The sequence below is a fragment of the Xiphophorus hellerii genome, chromosome 14 (assembly GCF_003331165.1).
Source record: "Xiphophorus hellerii strain 12219 chromosome 14, Xiphophorus_hellerii-4.1, whole genome shotgun sequence".
NCBI lineage: Eukaryota > Metazoa > Chordata > Actinopteri > Cyprinodontiformes > Poeciliidae > Xiphophorus > Xiphophorus hellerii.
The window spans coordinates 22683182-22697576 of NC_045685.1; the positions used below are offsets into that span (position 1 = coordinate 22683182).

Here is a 14395-nt window from a genome sequence, read left to right on the forward strand (position 1 = left end):
AAGGAAGCTGAGGCCCGGAGTTTGACCTGATCTGGTGGTTCATTATTCCCATCCATAGCAATTACATTTACTTGAGTAACGTCTTTGAAAATATTTACTTTTAGGAGTATTTTTACTACACTGTACTTTTTACTTTTACTTTAGTCATTTTATTATGAAGTATTTCTACTCTTGAGTAAAATTTCTGGATTTTCTACCCACTGAATGAAAAACAAACATGTTTTAACCAAACATTCACCAGACACAGACACACACCTGCAGGTTTTGTTAAAGTTTTATACGTTTTTTTATTGAAAGAAACTGATTTGGAAACTTTCTGTTGTCTAATTTTGCTATTTGTTGTTACTTGTATGAATTTTTGTCATTTTGGTCCTTAAGATACAAAAATTTCCACTTAACTTCATATTTTGGTCCGTCTGATGATGTTATTTTAAAATATTAAATGATTGATGATTTGATCAGTTGAGTAGACTTCTTACCAAACACGACATGGTGTAAAAACAGTGAAGATGGTTTCATAAAGCTCTGAAGTTGTTAAAATATCAACACCCAGCTGTTTGTTGATGGGTGAAATTTGCAATTTCAATCAGCAAATCTTTTCTGACTCTCAGTTATCTAGGATTTTTATGTGAAAATTTTTGTAGAAAAATAAAAAAAGCTACCAAACTTAATCAGTCTTAATGAAAACAGTGAATGAAAGATTCAATTGGGGGGTTATTTAAAAAAAAAAAAGCCCAATTGCATTAATTGTTCCTTAATTTTCAATGTGCACATCACTGTTTATATAAAAATCTATAACATTATTATTTAAGCTTCTAGAATAATAAAATCTGACATCATTTTGTTGAAGTTTCATTTTTAACTCACCTTTCTTCATGTTGCAGGTTTTGTCTCTCTAAGCTCGTTTGCATTGTTTGTTTGCATTTATTTGGTTAGTTAAATATTCAAACAAAGTGCGTTACAACACAAATAACATGGTTAATTAAATGTATCTATCAGATTTTGTGTTTTTGTTTAACCTGTTTCTATAAATAAATGTAAACTTTTCTGAAACATGGTGAATCAGTAGTTGTTGTGTAATGATCATTAATATTAAAAACCAACACAAAGTGTCGGTTTTTGCGTTTATCCCAAATATAATAATGTTACTAAATTGTTATTCAGACATGAATTTGTGTTTGAAAATCCCTTTTTTATCATGTATTGTGTTTTTAACCAAAGGCAAATTTCTACATGTTTGTGAACAATAAGGATTATTATTGTTATGATTATTAATGTTTATAATTTAAAAGTTGTAGAATTTCTCAGATAGAAAAATCACAAAACCCCCAAATATTTAACAGGCTTTAAAACAAGACCTTTTTTCCATCCCCCATTTTTCTTGCTTGATAATCATGTTGAATGTGAATATTTGGTCCACATTCATGTTAAAACTCAGTAGACGTCAGTAGAAACTGAGAGGAGAGGCTTCCTGTGGGAGTATAAACCCTCCTGATCTCCAGCAGCTCAGTTTTCCTGTAGAGTCAGATTGCTGCAACATGTTGCTCTCTGCGTTGCTGCTGCTGCTGCTGGTCAGCGATGCTCAAGCCACTCATTTTCGTGGCACTATGATGACTTACTACCCAGCAGAAACTAACTCAGACGGATCCATCTCTGTAAGTACAAATTATTTACACATTCCTCTATTTTTAAGTGTTTTAAAACTTGATCTCACTTCTTAAAAACCAACAGGTGATTCTTCGCTTTAGGTTTAACCACCAAACCTGCACTGATGGTACTTATGGTTGTTCTGGAAACTGTGGTAATGAGAGTACGATTCTTGTAAATACCAAGATTGAGGAAGAGAGTGGTTCTTGGTGTCAGAGTGAAAAAATCACAACTCGGCTGCTTCCCAACAACTCTCCATTGCAGCTTGCGTGAGTCCACATTTAAATGTCTAAATCAATGTTTGGCTGTTTAAATCAGGGGTGTCCAAAGTTCGGCCCGGGGGCCGTTTGTTGCCATTGGACTGATTTTGTCCGGCCCCCAGCTGCAATCTAAAAATTATACAAATTTGGCCAGATGGAGATGCAAAAGGAGATTTTTAATTTGTAATCGGTAAAAATTGTTACCAACATGATTTTTGTACAAAGTACAACACAAAGTATCTGTCTCTTTATAACCAAGTTTAAGCAAAAGGTAAAACTAAATTTATACAGAGACTTTGACTTAAGATGTGACTTTACTGCACCCAAGTCAGCTTTTACTCTTTCTTAAACTTGGCTAAATATAGCAAATGTTTTGAAAGAAAGAGACCCAAATCCTGTTCTTATTACTGAGCCCCAAAAAAGAAAGCTAAATGTCTTTCTTTCAGTACGGCAAACGTCCAAAATTAAATTAGTAGTAAATAGGAACTTATGCAAAAAACTCAAATAATCTTAAAATTCATCAGAATTTTGTTTTTACAAAATCCTTGGTAATTTCTGTATTTCAAATGAAAAATGTTATTTTGAAAACTTTTCTGGAAATTTTCTGAGATTAAGCACAAAGTTATTGAGTTTTAGGTGAAAATTTACAAATTTTATTCCGTCTACAACGGCCCTAATAAACCGTCATAAAGTTTTGGATCTGCAATAAATATCAAACTACTTTAATTTCTTGATTTTAGGTGCCTACAATTTTGGCCCATTTGGCAAAAGTTTGGACCCCCTGGTTTAAATCATCAATATGAGGAGAGATTAGAAACTCAGAAGCTTTATTAGCTCCACTAAATACCAAATCTTTAAAGATAAGTCAATGATTTAATGACACAGAGCTGAAGCTGAATAAACGTTCTTGTTAAAACCTATAACGAATGTTGATTACAGGTTTTCCAGCAATGCATGGTTTACTAATTTAAATGGGATTGTAGACTGGAGAGCGGTGACCGACGTTGAGCTGAGGCGGCGATCCGACACCAAAAAATCAAATTCATCACCGCAAACCACCGTGGTTCCCGCACTGAGGTAGTTCTGCTGGTTTCTAAATCCATTCTTCTTCTAAATGGTAGCATATTATGAGAAGCTGTGTAATTATCAATAATTGAAACTAATTTCAATAAATGAAAATAATACATTCAGTCATAATTCTTTTATTTATTTGTGTTAGTTTATCTGTCAGAGGAAGGTGTTGTGACACAAAATGTTACAAAAAGCAAAAGCTAATATTTTCTTACAAAACACAATTTGTTTAAGTTTTAAAACATTTTTGTTTGTTTAGGAGGACTTAATGGATTTAACTTAAATAAACAGATTCAAATTCAATCCATTAAAATATGTCTAGAATAGAACCATAATAGTGAAATAAATGTGTTAAGGTTTTAGGGATTCGAACCCAGAACCTTCTTACGTCAACGCAAAAGTGTTACAATTTAAACTTATCAGATTAAAGTTAATTTAAATGCTTTTTTATTGTTTACAGTGCACTGTTATCCTTTGCTGTATTTTCTACAGTTAAATACCACAAAATGCCCAGTAAAACTACCATAAGACATCTTTACAAGTAGTTACTGTAGTTTGCATTGCATTATGGGTATAGTACATAGTATTACAGTAACTTACTGTATGTTTTGAATTTGCAGTAATTTACTGTTTACACATTACAGTAGTGGTACTGTACTTATAATATACAGTAAGAATTATATTTGATTTCCAACTGTCATCATAGCTGCTTCATCGTGGTTCCCTGTTTCTGCATTTTTACTCCTTTAGTGGTTAACATATTTTTAAGGCAGAAAGAGAGAATGTACTTTTGATTTTTCCACATCCTAGCTAACATTAACATGCAGTTTATCTAGCTACGTCATCAAGCGTGGCTTCGCTTCCAACTGTTTTCTGATGACGTTTGTTTTAAACTCCGAAGCTTTTTCTCTCCAAGTGCAAGTGCAGCTCTGTCTCCGTGCTGTGGGCTCACACTGCTTCAGCTCTTCAAGACAGGTAAAAAAACACTTCTTAGAAAACTGATTGAAGCCAAAACCTAGTCTGGAAATGTACATTTTAGATGGAGTTAACGTAACTTATAGCATCATGCTATAACTTAGCATTATAGCATGAGCTGGTTTGTGCTGGTTAGCCTGGTAACATAACGTTACCTTTACGTTACTAACTCTGGTGTTTTATATAACTGGCATATTGCAACCTTATAAGTTACGTGTCTGTAAATGAGGTGAGAGATAGGAAAATATGATGTTGTTATTTTTTGAGCTGGTTCGGAATTAACGTTAGCTAAGGTGCTAATTTTACCGTTGAAAGTTTTAGCTTGACTTTTGCCGCTTAATCTTCCTCGGGCGGCTTTGGGTTGAGATGAGCTCAGTGCTGAGTGTCTGTTAGCATTGTTGTTACATCCTTTGTCGAACAATATAACCTTAACTAATAATTGATCCCCCCCTTCTCTTTTTTTTTACATCTAATGACTGTTCATTTGTTTAAACCATGATCTTGCAAATGTTAAAAGTGCAGATTAGCTACGTAGGTCAGCAAGGATGAATTTCTAACATTGTTCTTTTTTTTTCTTTTCTTCAGATGACCTTTTTTTTGACTCCCAAGCTTTTTCCCTCCAAGTGGCTGTGCAGTTCTGTCCTGCTGACTGCTAACATAGCTTCAACTCTTCAAAAGACAAGACAACAGGTAAAAAGCTCTTCAAACATATTTGAAGCCACAAAATAGTCTGGAAATGTAGAGGAGCAGCTAACCTAATCTATAACTTTGAGCTTGCTACAGCTGGTTAGCCTGCTAAAGTACCATTACATCTCCAGCACAGTGTATAAGAGTCTGTAAATGAGGACAAAGGTGAAAAACATTAAAGTAGTTTCTGTTATTTTTTGAGTTTGTTCAGCCACAGTGGCAGGTGGACAAAAAAGTTAATTTCCAACCCTGGTTACACATAAGGACTGTTCACATGTTTAAACCATGCTCCTGTAAATTTAAAGTTAAGTCAGTACTAACAGGTGCAACTATGTACAGGTGTAAATTCTGCAGCATTTGTACTTCAGAATTTACAGAATTTTGTAGTCATGTGAAGAAACATCAACACACAGCTAATTATCGGTTTGCATGTGGAATAGAGCAATGTCCTGTTTCCTTCAGAACATTTTCTGCATTCAGGTCCCACATGCACAGGAGTGACCGCCATTGCAGAAGTCAGACTGAACACTTGTGGAATGTAATGCTTTAAAAAATACATTTAGCCCCACAAACTGTCATTCACATCCGCTGTTTCAGAGTGGTAGCAGGATGTAGGGGTAAAGTCTAGTCTAGTCTCCGGGATGAGGTTCTCAAAAACCTGTTGTAATCTGGGTGAACTGGCCCTTTAAATATAAATTACTACCAGTAATTCATATTTAAGAGAGTTTTCCTTTTATGTTTTAAAGGTATCTTCCACCAAGATGTCTGTTGAAATGGAAATGACCTTACCCACTACACCAAGGGTAATCATGCTTGGTAAGAGGAATATTTTCTATCACTATAATTTTTTTGTAGCAATGTATGTAATTGTTATGGTAGTCTGTACTTTTACTCACTAGCGTTAGCCTGACAAGGGTTTGTCTATTTTAGGAAATAGCTTGATGTCTGCAACCCGGTGGATGGTCAGTATGGAGGAGAAGGTATTTTTCGAGCCTGAGCAACTACATGACTTTGCCAGCGTCCTTGCTGTCTTTCTTGGGTCATATTCTGTCTTCAATCTGGAGTATCAGGAGTCAGCATCCACCACGCTGGAGATGATACAATGGCAAGTACTCTACACCAAGCCATTTATGAATTAAATTTAATGACAGTTTGACTGATGATGAAGAACCATAGCTGATTGCTGTATTGTACGTCTTCATTAAAAATTACAATTAATATATTTTATTTCTGTTAAAAGATTCTTTGTGAGGATCAATCCAGATGTTGGTACCAAATGCACAGCCAAAGTCGGTACAAGCCGCAAGACGGGAAGTCTTGTCAAGAGGAAAGTAGTCAGTGTCAACTTCCAGATCACCACCTTCTTCCAACAACTTGCTGAATTTGAATGGAGGACTTCCAACTAGGTAAGTATTTTACCAAATGTAAATGTTTATTATTTTGTTGTCTTTTCCTCCTATCTTGCATGCTCTGACTTTACTTTAGCCTTTTTAATCTGATTTTAATGATTATTTATAAATGCCATGTGATTCCTACACAATAGCCCTTTAGAGTAGCCTGCATCTTTTCTGTGTCCGTGGTAAAAAGTGGATGTCGCTGCATCTCTTAATAAATCACAGAAATGTATAAGTGTGTAGTCGTTTAAGTGTGGTGTATTTTTATACTATGCAGTTTTCAGTTTATTAGGCACACCTTTGCAGTAATCTGTCAGCACCAACAAAATGACTAAAAAGATTGTTGTACTTCATCGTCCCCTTGGGGACATTTGTAGTACGCAATCTTTTGAATTACTGAAGACTGACTGACTGCTTTTGCCATAAACAATCCAAAAACCTGAAGTGAAGCCAGTCCTGCTCATTATTTATGCAGCTTCTATTATCACTTCAGTCCAGTTGATTTTTTTAAAACAAATTATCAACTTAATGCTGCTTTATGACAAAGATTTTATGCATGTGAACATTGTCACTTCAGCTTAATTTGTCAACTTCCTGTCGATTTGAAAATGTAGATAACTTCCTGACCATCTCATGACCTCCCACATTGTCTGTCTTATTCTTTACAGTTCAGCTTCCACAAGATGGATCCCACTGATTTTGTTTGACGAATGGAATAAAAGTTCTTCTGTTGTAGGAAATGTGTTCTATGGTTTTGTTGTTTTACAGCACATTATATTGTATTGTGACATTGTTTTTTATGACATTGCGAATATGTAAATGGATTTTATTTCTACAAATCTGCTGAAAATAAATACCTGTTATTCACAGTACTTGGACTAAAATTTCTTTTATGAAATTTTTCGGTTTATGGTAAAATATTCTTATGTTAAAGAAATGTAAACTTTAATTTACAGTAAAACTCTGACATTATGTTGTGAAACAAGTTTACAGTAGACCAGCTTTACTATAAAATACAATTACTGTATTATACTATAAACTACATTTACAGTAATGCAGTTATAACTGTAAAGCACACTCACAGTAAAAATTAACTGTGAAATATCATAACAGTAAAGGTACTGTAGAATGGTAATTACAGTAACTTACTGGCAACAGTGTTGCCAGTAAGAGTACTGTAAAATGGTAATTACAGTAACTTACTGGCAACACTGTTGCCAGTAAGGGTACTGTTGCCTTACTGGCAACAGTGTTGCCAGTAAGAGTACTGTAGAATGGTAATTACAGTAACTTACTGGCAACAGTGTTGCCAGTAAGAGTACTGTAGAATGGTAATTACAGTAACTTACTGGCAACACTGTTGCCAGTAAGGGTACTGTAGAATGGTAATTACAGTAACTTGCTGGCAACAGTGTTGCCAGTAAGTTACTGTAAAATTACAATAAAAGGTCTAACAGTGTGGGCTCAGTTTGATCAGGGAATTTAAAAATGAACGCTGGAGTCTGATCTTCAAATACTTCTTTGATATAATGGCAGCAAATAAAAGCAGATATGTTTACATTAATTAATGTCTTTATGATTTTGTTCCATTAGGGTACCATCAAACTGTGGAGTAAATATTCCCCTGTTGGCCTTTGACCCCGATGGAGACCAGGTTCAGTGCAGATATGCTAGCCTTTCTTTAACAGAATGTGCATCGCCCTGCACACCTCCACCTGTCCTCAGCCTCTCCTCTGTAAGCAACAAAAATTAATTTCATGTTAGAAAAAATACATTTTTCTAACAGTGGATTTCCTGTTTGGTTATTTTTCCTTGAGGGCAGACTTTCCAGTTAGCAGTCATATCCTGAACATCTCCTCTATCCCTCCTTCAGATTGATCTTAAAATTGCACAAATTGGAATTACAGAAATAAATACGCTGAATGGAAACATTTTACAAGTTTTTTTTTTTTTTTTTTACATTTTACAAGTACACCTCGCTGCAACAACCAGAAAGGGACGAGGACGGACCACATGGCAGACCAACACCTTATTTGGAAATGGGACCATTGCACTTCAAGTGAAGGGGGCGCTATTTCCTATATTATCCGTGGTCTCTCGTTTTTATTTTCTTTTTAAATCTGTGAAATATCTTCATCTTTAGGAAGGAGTTTCACTGTCAGCATGTATTTAAACTTCTCTCTTTTATTCACTTCAGTACAACTCAGTTTTGAAATTCTGTAGCTTTCTGTGTACTTCTAAATCTGCTCCTCTGTTGCGTCTTTTCGGGTCTGCTACTGCCTCTAGTGGCGTGGGGTGGTAACACAACTAACAAATACTAAATCAGAATACCACAAAGTCTTTATTATTTACGATTAATTCCGGCATTACTGGCACAGTAAAAGAGTCTCTGATAAAAAATCATGTTTTTTTCATTTTCTTAAGGATATAGAGCTAATTAAAAGACCTAAACAAGACCTGAAAGCGGTTCCGGTTTCACTCGGTGGCCAACCTGTTCAAACTGTGGCTAATTTTAAATACCGTGGCTCATTCCTGGACGGTCAGCTCAACTTTACAGTAATTGCATGTCTTTGTTTAAACCTTTAAGTCCTAAACGGAGTGCCGGCGATCAAGCCAAATTTGCATTACCGTAATTCCGCCACACTGTGCGCTATCTGAAAAATTCCTACGGTTTCTGAAAGGGGAGACTTTGCGCTTTCCAGCCAATATTGAGTTATTACGGTAATTTTACCACCGCCGTAGCAGGGAATAAAAAATTAAGGGTCACTCTTATAATATAGAAGATAACAATTTAGTCGCTAAATTATTCACATCAGTGGCATACAACGTTTATATTAACAGCTAACTTTGAATAATAAAAATAAGACTATAATGTCCAATCAGAAATCAATATGAGTTATTTGAATGCATAATTAAAGTTACTAATCTGACGTTTTGGTTTAATGTTGTGGTTTTTCTGTGTTTTTGCAGACCTGCATCCTGTCATTCAGGGAAACGTCCAGCAGTGATGAAGGCTGGTACGTCGTCCAGATGGTGATGGAGGATTTTCCCCGACAACCCGTCACTCTGACTCAGACTGACGGGTCACAGGTCGCAAAAACTACCAAAGATGCCATCAGCAGGATACCGATCCAGTTCCCCTTTCTAGGTAAAGGTGGTCAACTGATCACCTGGTTACCATAGTAACAACTATGAAGAGCAAGATTGACATTAAAATGATTTATGTTAGGTGTTTAAGTGTTAATTATGTCATAAAGCTAAAAAAACAAAACAAAAGAAAAACCAACAGTAGGGTTCTTAAAAATTAAAAATAATAAATAAGACCAATTAAGAAATTAAATGTTATCACCAGAGTGTTTTTTCTTAATAAGAGTATGTCCATAAAGTGAACAATGTCTGGACTCAGTACTCAGTTCAGACTGATTTGGCATGAATTGCTGCATTTGTTATGGCCTCTAAAGTTTTCCTGCAGGCAATAACCACACCCTTTATTACTAATGTGTCAAACCTAAGGTCTGGGGGCCAAATCTGGCCCGCCGTAGCTTTTTATGTGGCCCTCTAGACTGCAAATTATATCAAATAAGTCACAAATTCACACAAAATTCACACAAAGTCAACAGATCCCCACATTTTTTCTGACCTTTACTACAATTATTTTTCTCAAAATTGGCCAAAAATATTACTTGATGTCAAGTTATGGTCCAGGACCAACATGGCGATTAATAAAAAGTTACATTTAACATCAAATATTAGGGCAAATATTGTAAAAAGTTCTTACAAATATTTCTAAATTAGCTCCACAAAATCTGTGATTTTGATTGAACAAAAAAAGAACCAAAGCAATTATGAAATCCTGCACGGACTGACCAGTGTAAAAAGATGTTATATTATCGTAATATAATGTAGTATCTTATAATATTATTTAAAGAAACACTCATTGAATGCTGAAACAAACATCTATTTATTGATATTTTTACAGTTTAATGGGTTTTATCAATACATTCTGGCACAACCGGCCCTTTAAAAACATTAAAAAGATTTTTGATGAGGCCCAAAATGAGACTGAGTTCGACATCCCGGCTATACAAATAAGCTTGATTGATTGATTGATTGATTGATTGATTGATTGCAGTTGGAGTCGGAGCTTCAAGATCCACCAAACACAAGCTGTGTTTCCGTTACAAATGTCTGGAAAACTTTGTCTGTATTCCACTAATGTAAAAAACAACTGAATTTTCCAATTGCGATGTTTCCATTAAATAAGGAAAGCGATTAAAATCACACATAAATAAGTTTGTTCACTCGATAAGTCATAATAAAACACAGTTCATCCTCCTCCTCCTATTACTTCCTGTCATTGATCACATGACTCGAGGGATTTGATTTGATTTATTTTGCAATTTTGATAAAGCCAAAAAATTACTTCTTTTAAAAATAAAAAACGTGAGTTTTTTCGTACTTGCCGTGCTTCCGTTAAGTGAATTTATTTTCGTAATTCGAATTTGCTCAGTTTTAAGGTCAGATGTCCTTTATGATGGTGTGTTTAACAGGGACCAGGATGTTGGTAAAATGATTAAAGAAACTTGAAACCAAAACAAAACAAAAAATCATGATTTCAGCTTCTAAACCATTTTATACACAGAACTGAGTTTAGATTCTCAGTTCAGGATGTCTGACCTGGTTTCTCTCCCGATGTTTCCAGTGGATCCTGCAGTATCTTCCTGCACAGAAGGATATTATCGGCCCAGATTTGTGAGTCCAACTCCAGAACATGGAGCTCAGCTTTCCGTTGTTCCCAGTCAGGCCGTGGCGATCAGCATACAAGCAGAGGCCACTAATTCTGTGTAAGGAAATGCAAAACACATGAAAAATAGATTCAGCTGAAGGAAAACAAAAGGCGGGGCACACACAGGTTCCTTTATTTGAATCAGGATGTTGTTGGTTACATTTGAGTCAAGATGGAATTGGACCGAATCTTTTGTCCTGGCGAAAAGATTTACAGATATCATGTGAAATAAATGTTGAAAAAATAGTTTCTGTTCTGATGGTTTCAGTTTTATTGAACAGTCTAATGGAATTGTTCCACTTTTTAGATTAAAATTTATTTTAAAAAACCATTAAAATGTTAAGAAACTGAAGCTGATTTGTAGATTTGAAACACGTCTGTATATTTTATTATCGATAAAGGATCTCTGAGCTGCTGCTCAGCGGGCCGAACAACGTGGTCAAGATTTCATCAGGATCAGGAAGTTTCACTCTGACGTGGAAACCATCTGCAAGTGAAGAAGGACAGAGCCACCCCATCTGTTTTGTTGTCCAAGCAACGTCAGTATTCAGTCATTATTACCAAAAAATGCATAAAATGTTTAGAAGAAATACTGAAATAAAGGACTACTGTGTTCCCTGCTGGTAAGGATGGATAAAAATAACTAGACTTTTGAAGAGGCGTTTGCTCAAAGTCAAATCAAGTTAAGTTTATGTTTATTATTTCTATCAGGTTCTGTTTGTAAAGTTACACTGTAAAAAAATAACAGCAATGTTTTGATTTATTTGGTCTGTCAAAGAGAAAAATATGTGGGTTTTCTTGAGATCCAGACAAAATGTTTAATTCACACGCTAAATATTTAGTTTACAAAATATATATTTAGCTCTCATATTAAATGTTTAGCTAGAAAGCGAAAGCTAAACTAAATATTTAGCCAGAAAGCTAACTATTTAGTTTGCAGACTTAATATTTAGCTAGGATGCTAAATATGTGGCTTGCTAATTTAAAATTTAGTTAGGAGGCTAAATATTTATTTTTCAAACTAAATATTTATGCCGCTGAAAATAGGCACCAGCACCCTTAGCGACCCACCTAGGGATAAGCATGTAAGATGATATGGATGGATGGATGAATTTACTGTATAATTTTCAAACTGCAGTAAATGTTTAGTTCAAAACTAAATATTTATTTTCCAAAGTAAATGTTTAAAAATCCACCTCCACAGTGTCAGCACTTCTGTTTTTCAGTCTGCGCTTCGATGCGTTGTTGTGAATGTTAAAGGTAAGTTTAATTTTCTACATTTTCTCTTGTTTACATTAATTTATCTTTTTTTTTTTCGTGACCTGATCGTGTTTCTGTGATTCTGCTGTTTTATTCACAGAACCACCCGTGACTCATGTTCGTGTTCTCAGAATGAAGATCTCAACCACGCTCTCACTAAAGGACAACAGAAATGCCATCCAAGATTCAGTCAGTAACTATGTTGAGAATAATGTCAAAAAGTAGCAGTTTAATTGAACCAGTTTAGATTTTTATTTATTTTAAATCCCCTGCACCGGTTTTGTACTCGCATCCAGTGGATTAACCCAGATTCTAAATATATTTTATCTTTGGTCCAGTTATGATCGCATCCTTACTAAAAGCTGAATTTTCCTTTTCCAGATAAAAGAAGAACTGATAACGAACCGAGGATTTCCGCCATTCATAACTGTGCGCCTGCTGAGCGACGGGTCAGTGGTAACAACGCAGCAGGCGCCCCCTAGTGGCCAACTTTGAGAATGAACCATTTGTGGAAAAGCGCTGGACACGGAACCACTTTATCTGGACATTTCAAAACCCGTTACTGACATTAAACCCGAACTTCAGCGGCTTCAAACAATATAGTTACAATTTAATATATTTTAACTCATCGGCTTTCGCAATCTGCTAATGATTTTTTTCCTCAAATATTCTCTCACTTTTAAGTAATTCTTGGATCTGTAAACATTAACATGTCACTTATAAAACAGATAATTGATGATGTGGCAGATCCTCTAACTTACATCTGCAACTTGTCATTCATATCTGGAACATTTCCAAATGCAATGAAAATAGCGAAGGTTATTCCTCTATTTAAATCTGGAGATAAGAATATAATTAGCAACTATAGACCAGTGTCACTTCTCTGTCAATTTTCAAAAATACTAGAAAAAGTTTTTAGTAAAAGGTTGGATAATTTCATTGAAAAGCAAAACATTCTGACTGATTGTCAGTATGGTTTTAGAGAAAAAAGATCAACTTCGATGGCACTGATGGCATTAACAGAAGAAATTATAGACAATATGGATAAAAAGAAATGTGCAATTGGTGTATTTCTGGATCTCAAAAAAGCTTTTGATACCATCAATCATGACATGTTATTAAAAAAACTGGAAAGGTATGGCATTAGAGGGGTGCCATTAAACTGGATTAGGAGTTACATTGGAGAAAGGAAACAATTTGTAGAATTAGATGGTCAGAAATCAGACGTACTCAACATAACTTGTGGAGTTCCGCAGGGATCAGTTTTGGGACCCAAATTGTTTATTTTGTATATAAATGACATAGTCAAAATATCAAATCTTATAAAATACATTATATTTGCAGATGATACAAGTATCTTCTGTACCGGAGAAAACATTCAACAACTCTCTAAAGTGATCAACACAGAAATAGAAAAATTACAGCATTGGCTTAAAAACAATAAATTATTTGTAAATTTAGATAAAACCAAATTTATGATATTCGGAAACAATAAAAAACAGGAAAATAATCCAATCAAAATATCAATTGACAGTGTTAATTTAGAAGAAGTACATGAAATAAAATTCTTGGGTGTCACATTAGATAATAAATTCAGCTGGAAACCACACATCGGACAAGTAAAATCTAAAATAGCCAAGAGTGTTGCTGTTATAAGAAGAATTAACTTCGTACTAGACTATAAATCTTTGTTTATTCTATATAATACACTCATTGCACCACATCTGACATATTGTGTGGAAGTCTGGGGGAATACATACAAAACAAATTTACAGCCATTATACCTCTTACAAAAACAATCCATCCGAATATTACATAAAGTGGGATACTGGGAACACACAAACCAGTTATTTATTAAATCAAATATACTGAAATTCTGGGACCTGGTAACATTTAAAACTACACAATTCATGTTTAAGGTCAGACATCAAAAACTTCCACACAGTATACAGGAAATGTTTGCTGACAGAGAGGGTGGTTATTATCTAAGAGGTGAAGGATATTTTAAAAAACAACATATTAGAACAACCAGGAAGAGTTTTTGTTTATCTGTGTGTGGAGTAAATGTCTGGAATGGATTGAATGATGAGTTAAAACAAATTACAAATGTAAACCAATTTAAAAAGCTGATTAAAGCAGAGCTCATTTCAAAATATGCTGTATAAGATGATTAATATCCAATAGGCTATAATGTAATTGATGATATAAATAGTACTTAAAATAATTTTGTATAGTTATACATGATGAAAAAATGGAAAAATTTTTCTTTTTGATGTTATGACAGTTCATTGTAAATACATTGACAAGTAGGAAAG

The 14395-nt window shown here is 34.6% G+C and overlaps 1 protein-coding gene across 1 annotated transcript; it reads left to right on the forward strand.

Annotated features, from left to right (window-relative positions):
* Positions 1-1538: 1538 nt before the first annotated feature.
* LOC116733231 (uncharacterized) lies at positions 1539-12777 on the forward strand. The gene is made up of 10 exons (XM_032584012.1): positions 1539-1655; positions 1732-1916; positions 2847-2984; positions 7628-7769; positions 9005-9182; positions 10737-10878; positions 11222-11359; positions 12025-12080; positions 12181-12269; positions 12462-12777. Exons 1-10 carry the CDS (start codon positions 1539-1541, stop codon positions 12573-12575), a joined length of 1299 nt encoding a protein of 432 aa, XP_032439903.1. The 3' UTR covers positions 12576-12777.
* The last annotated feature ends 1618 nt before the right edge of the window (positions 12778-14395 follow it).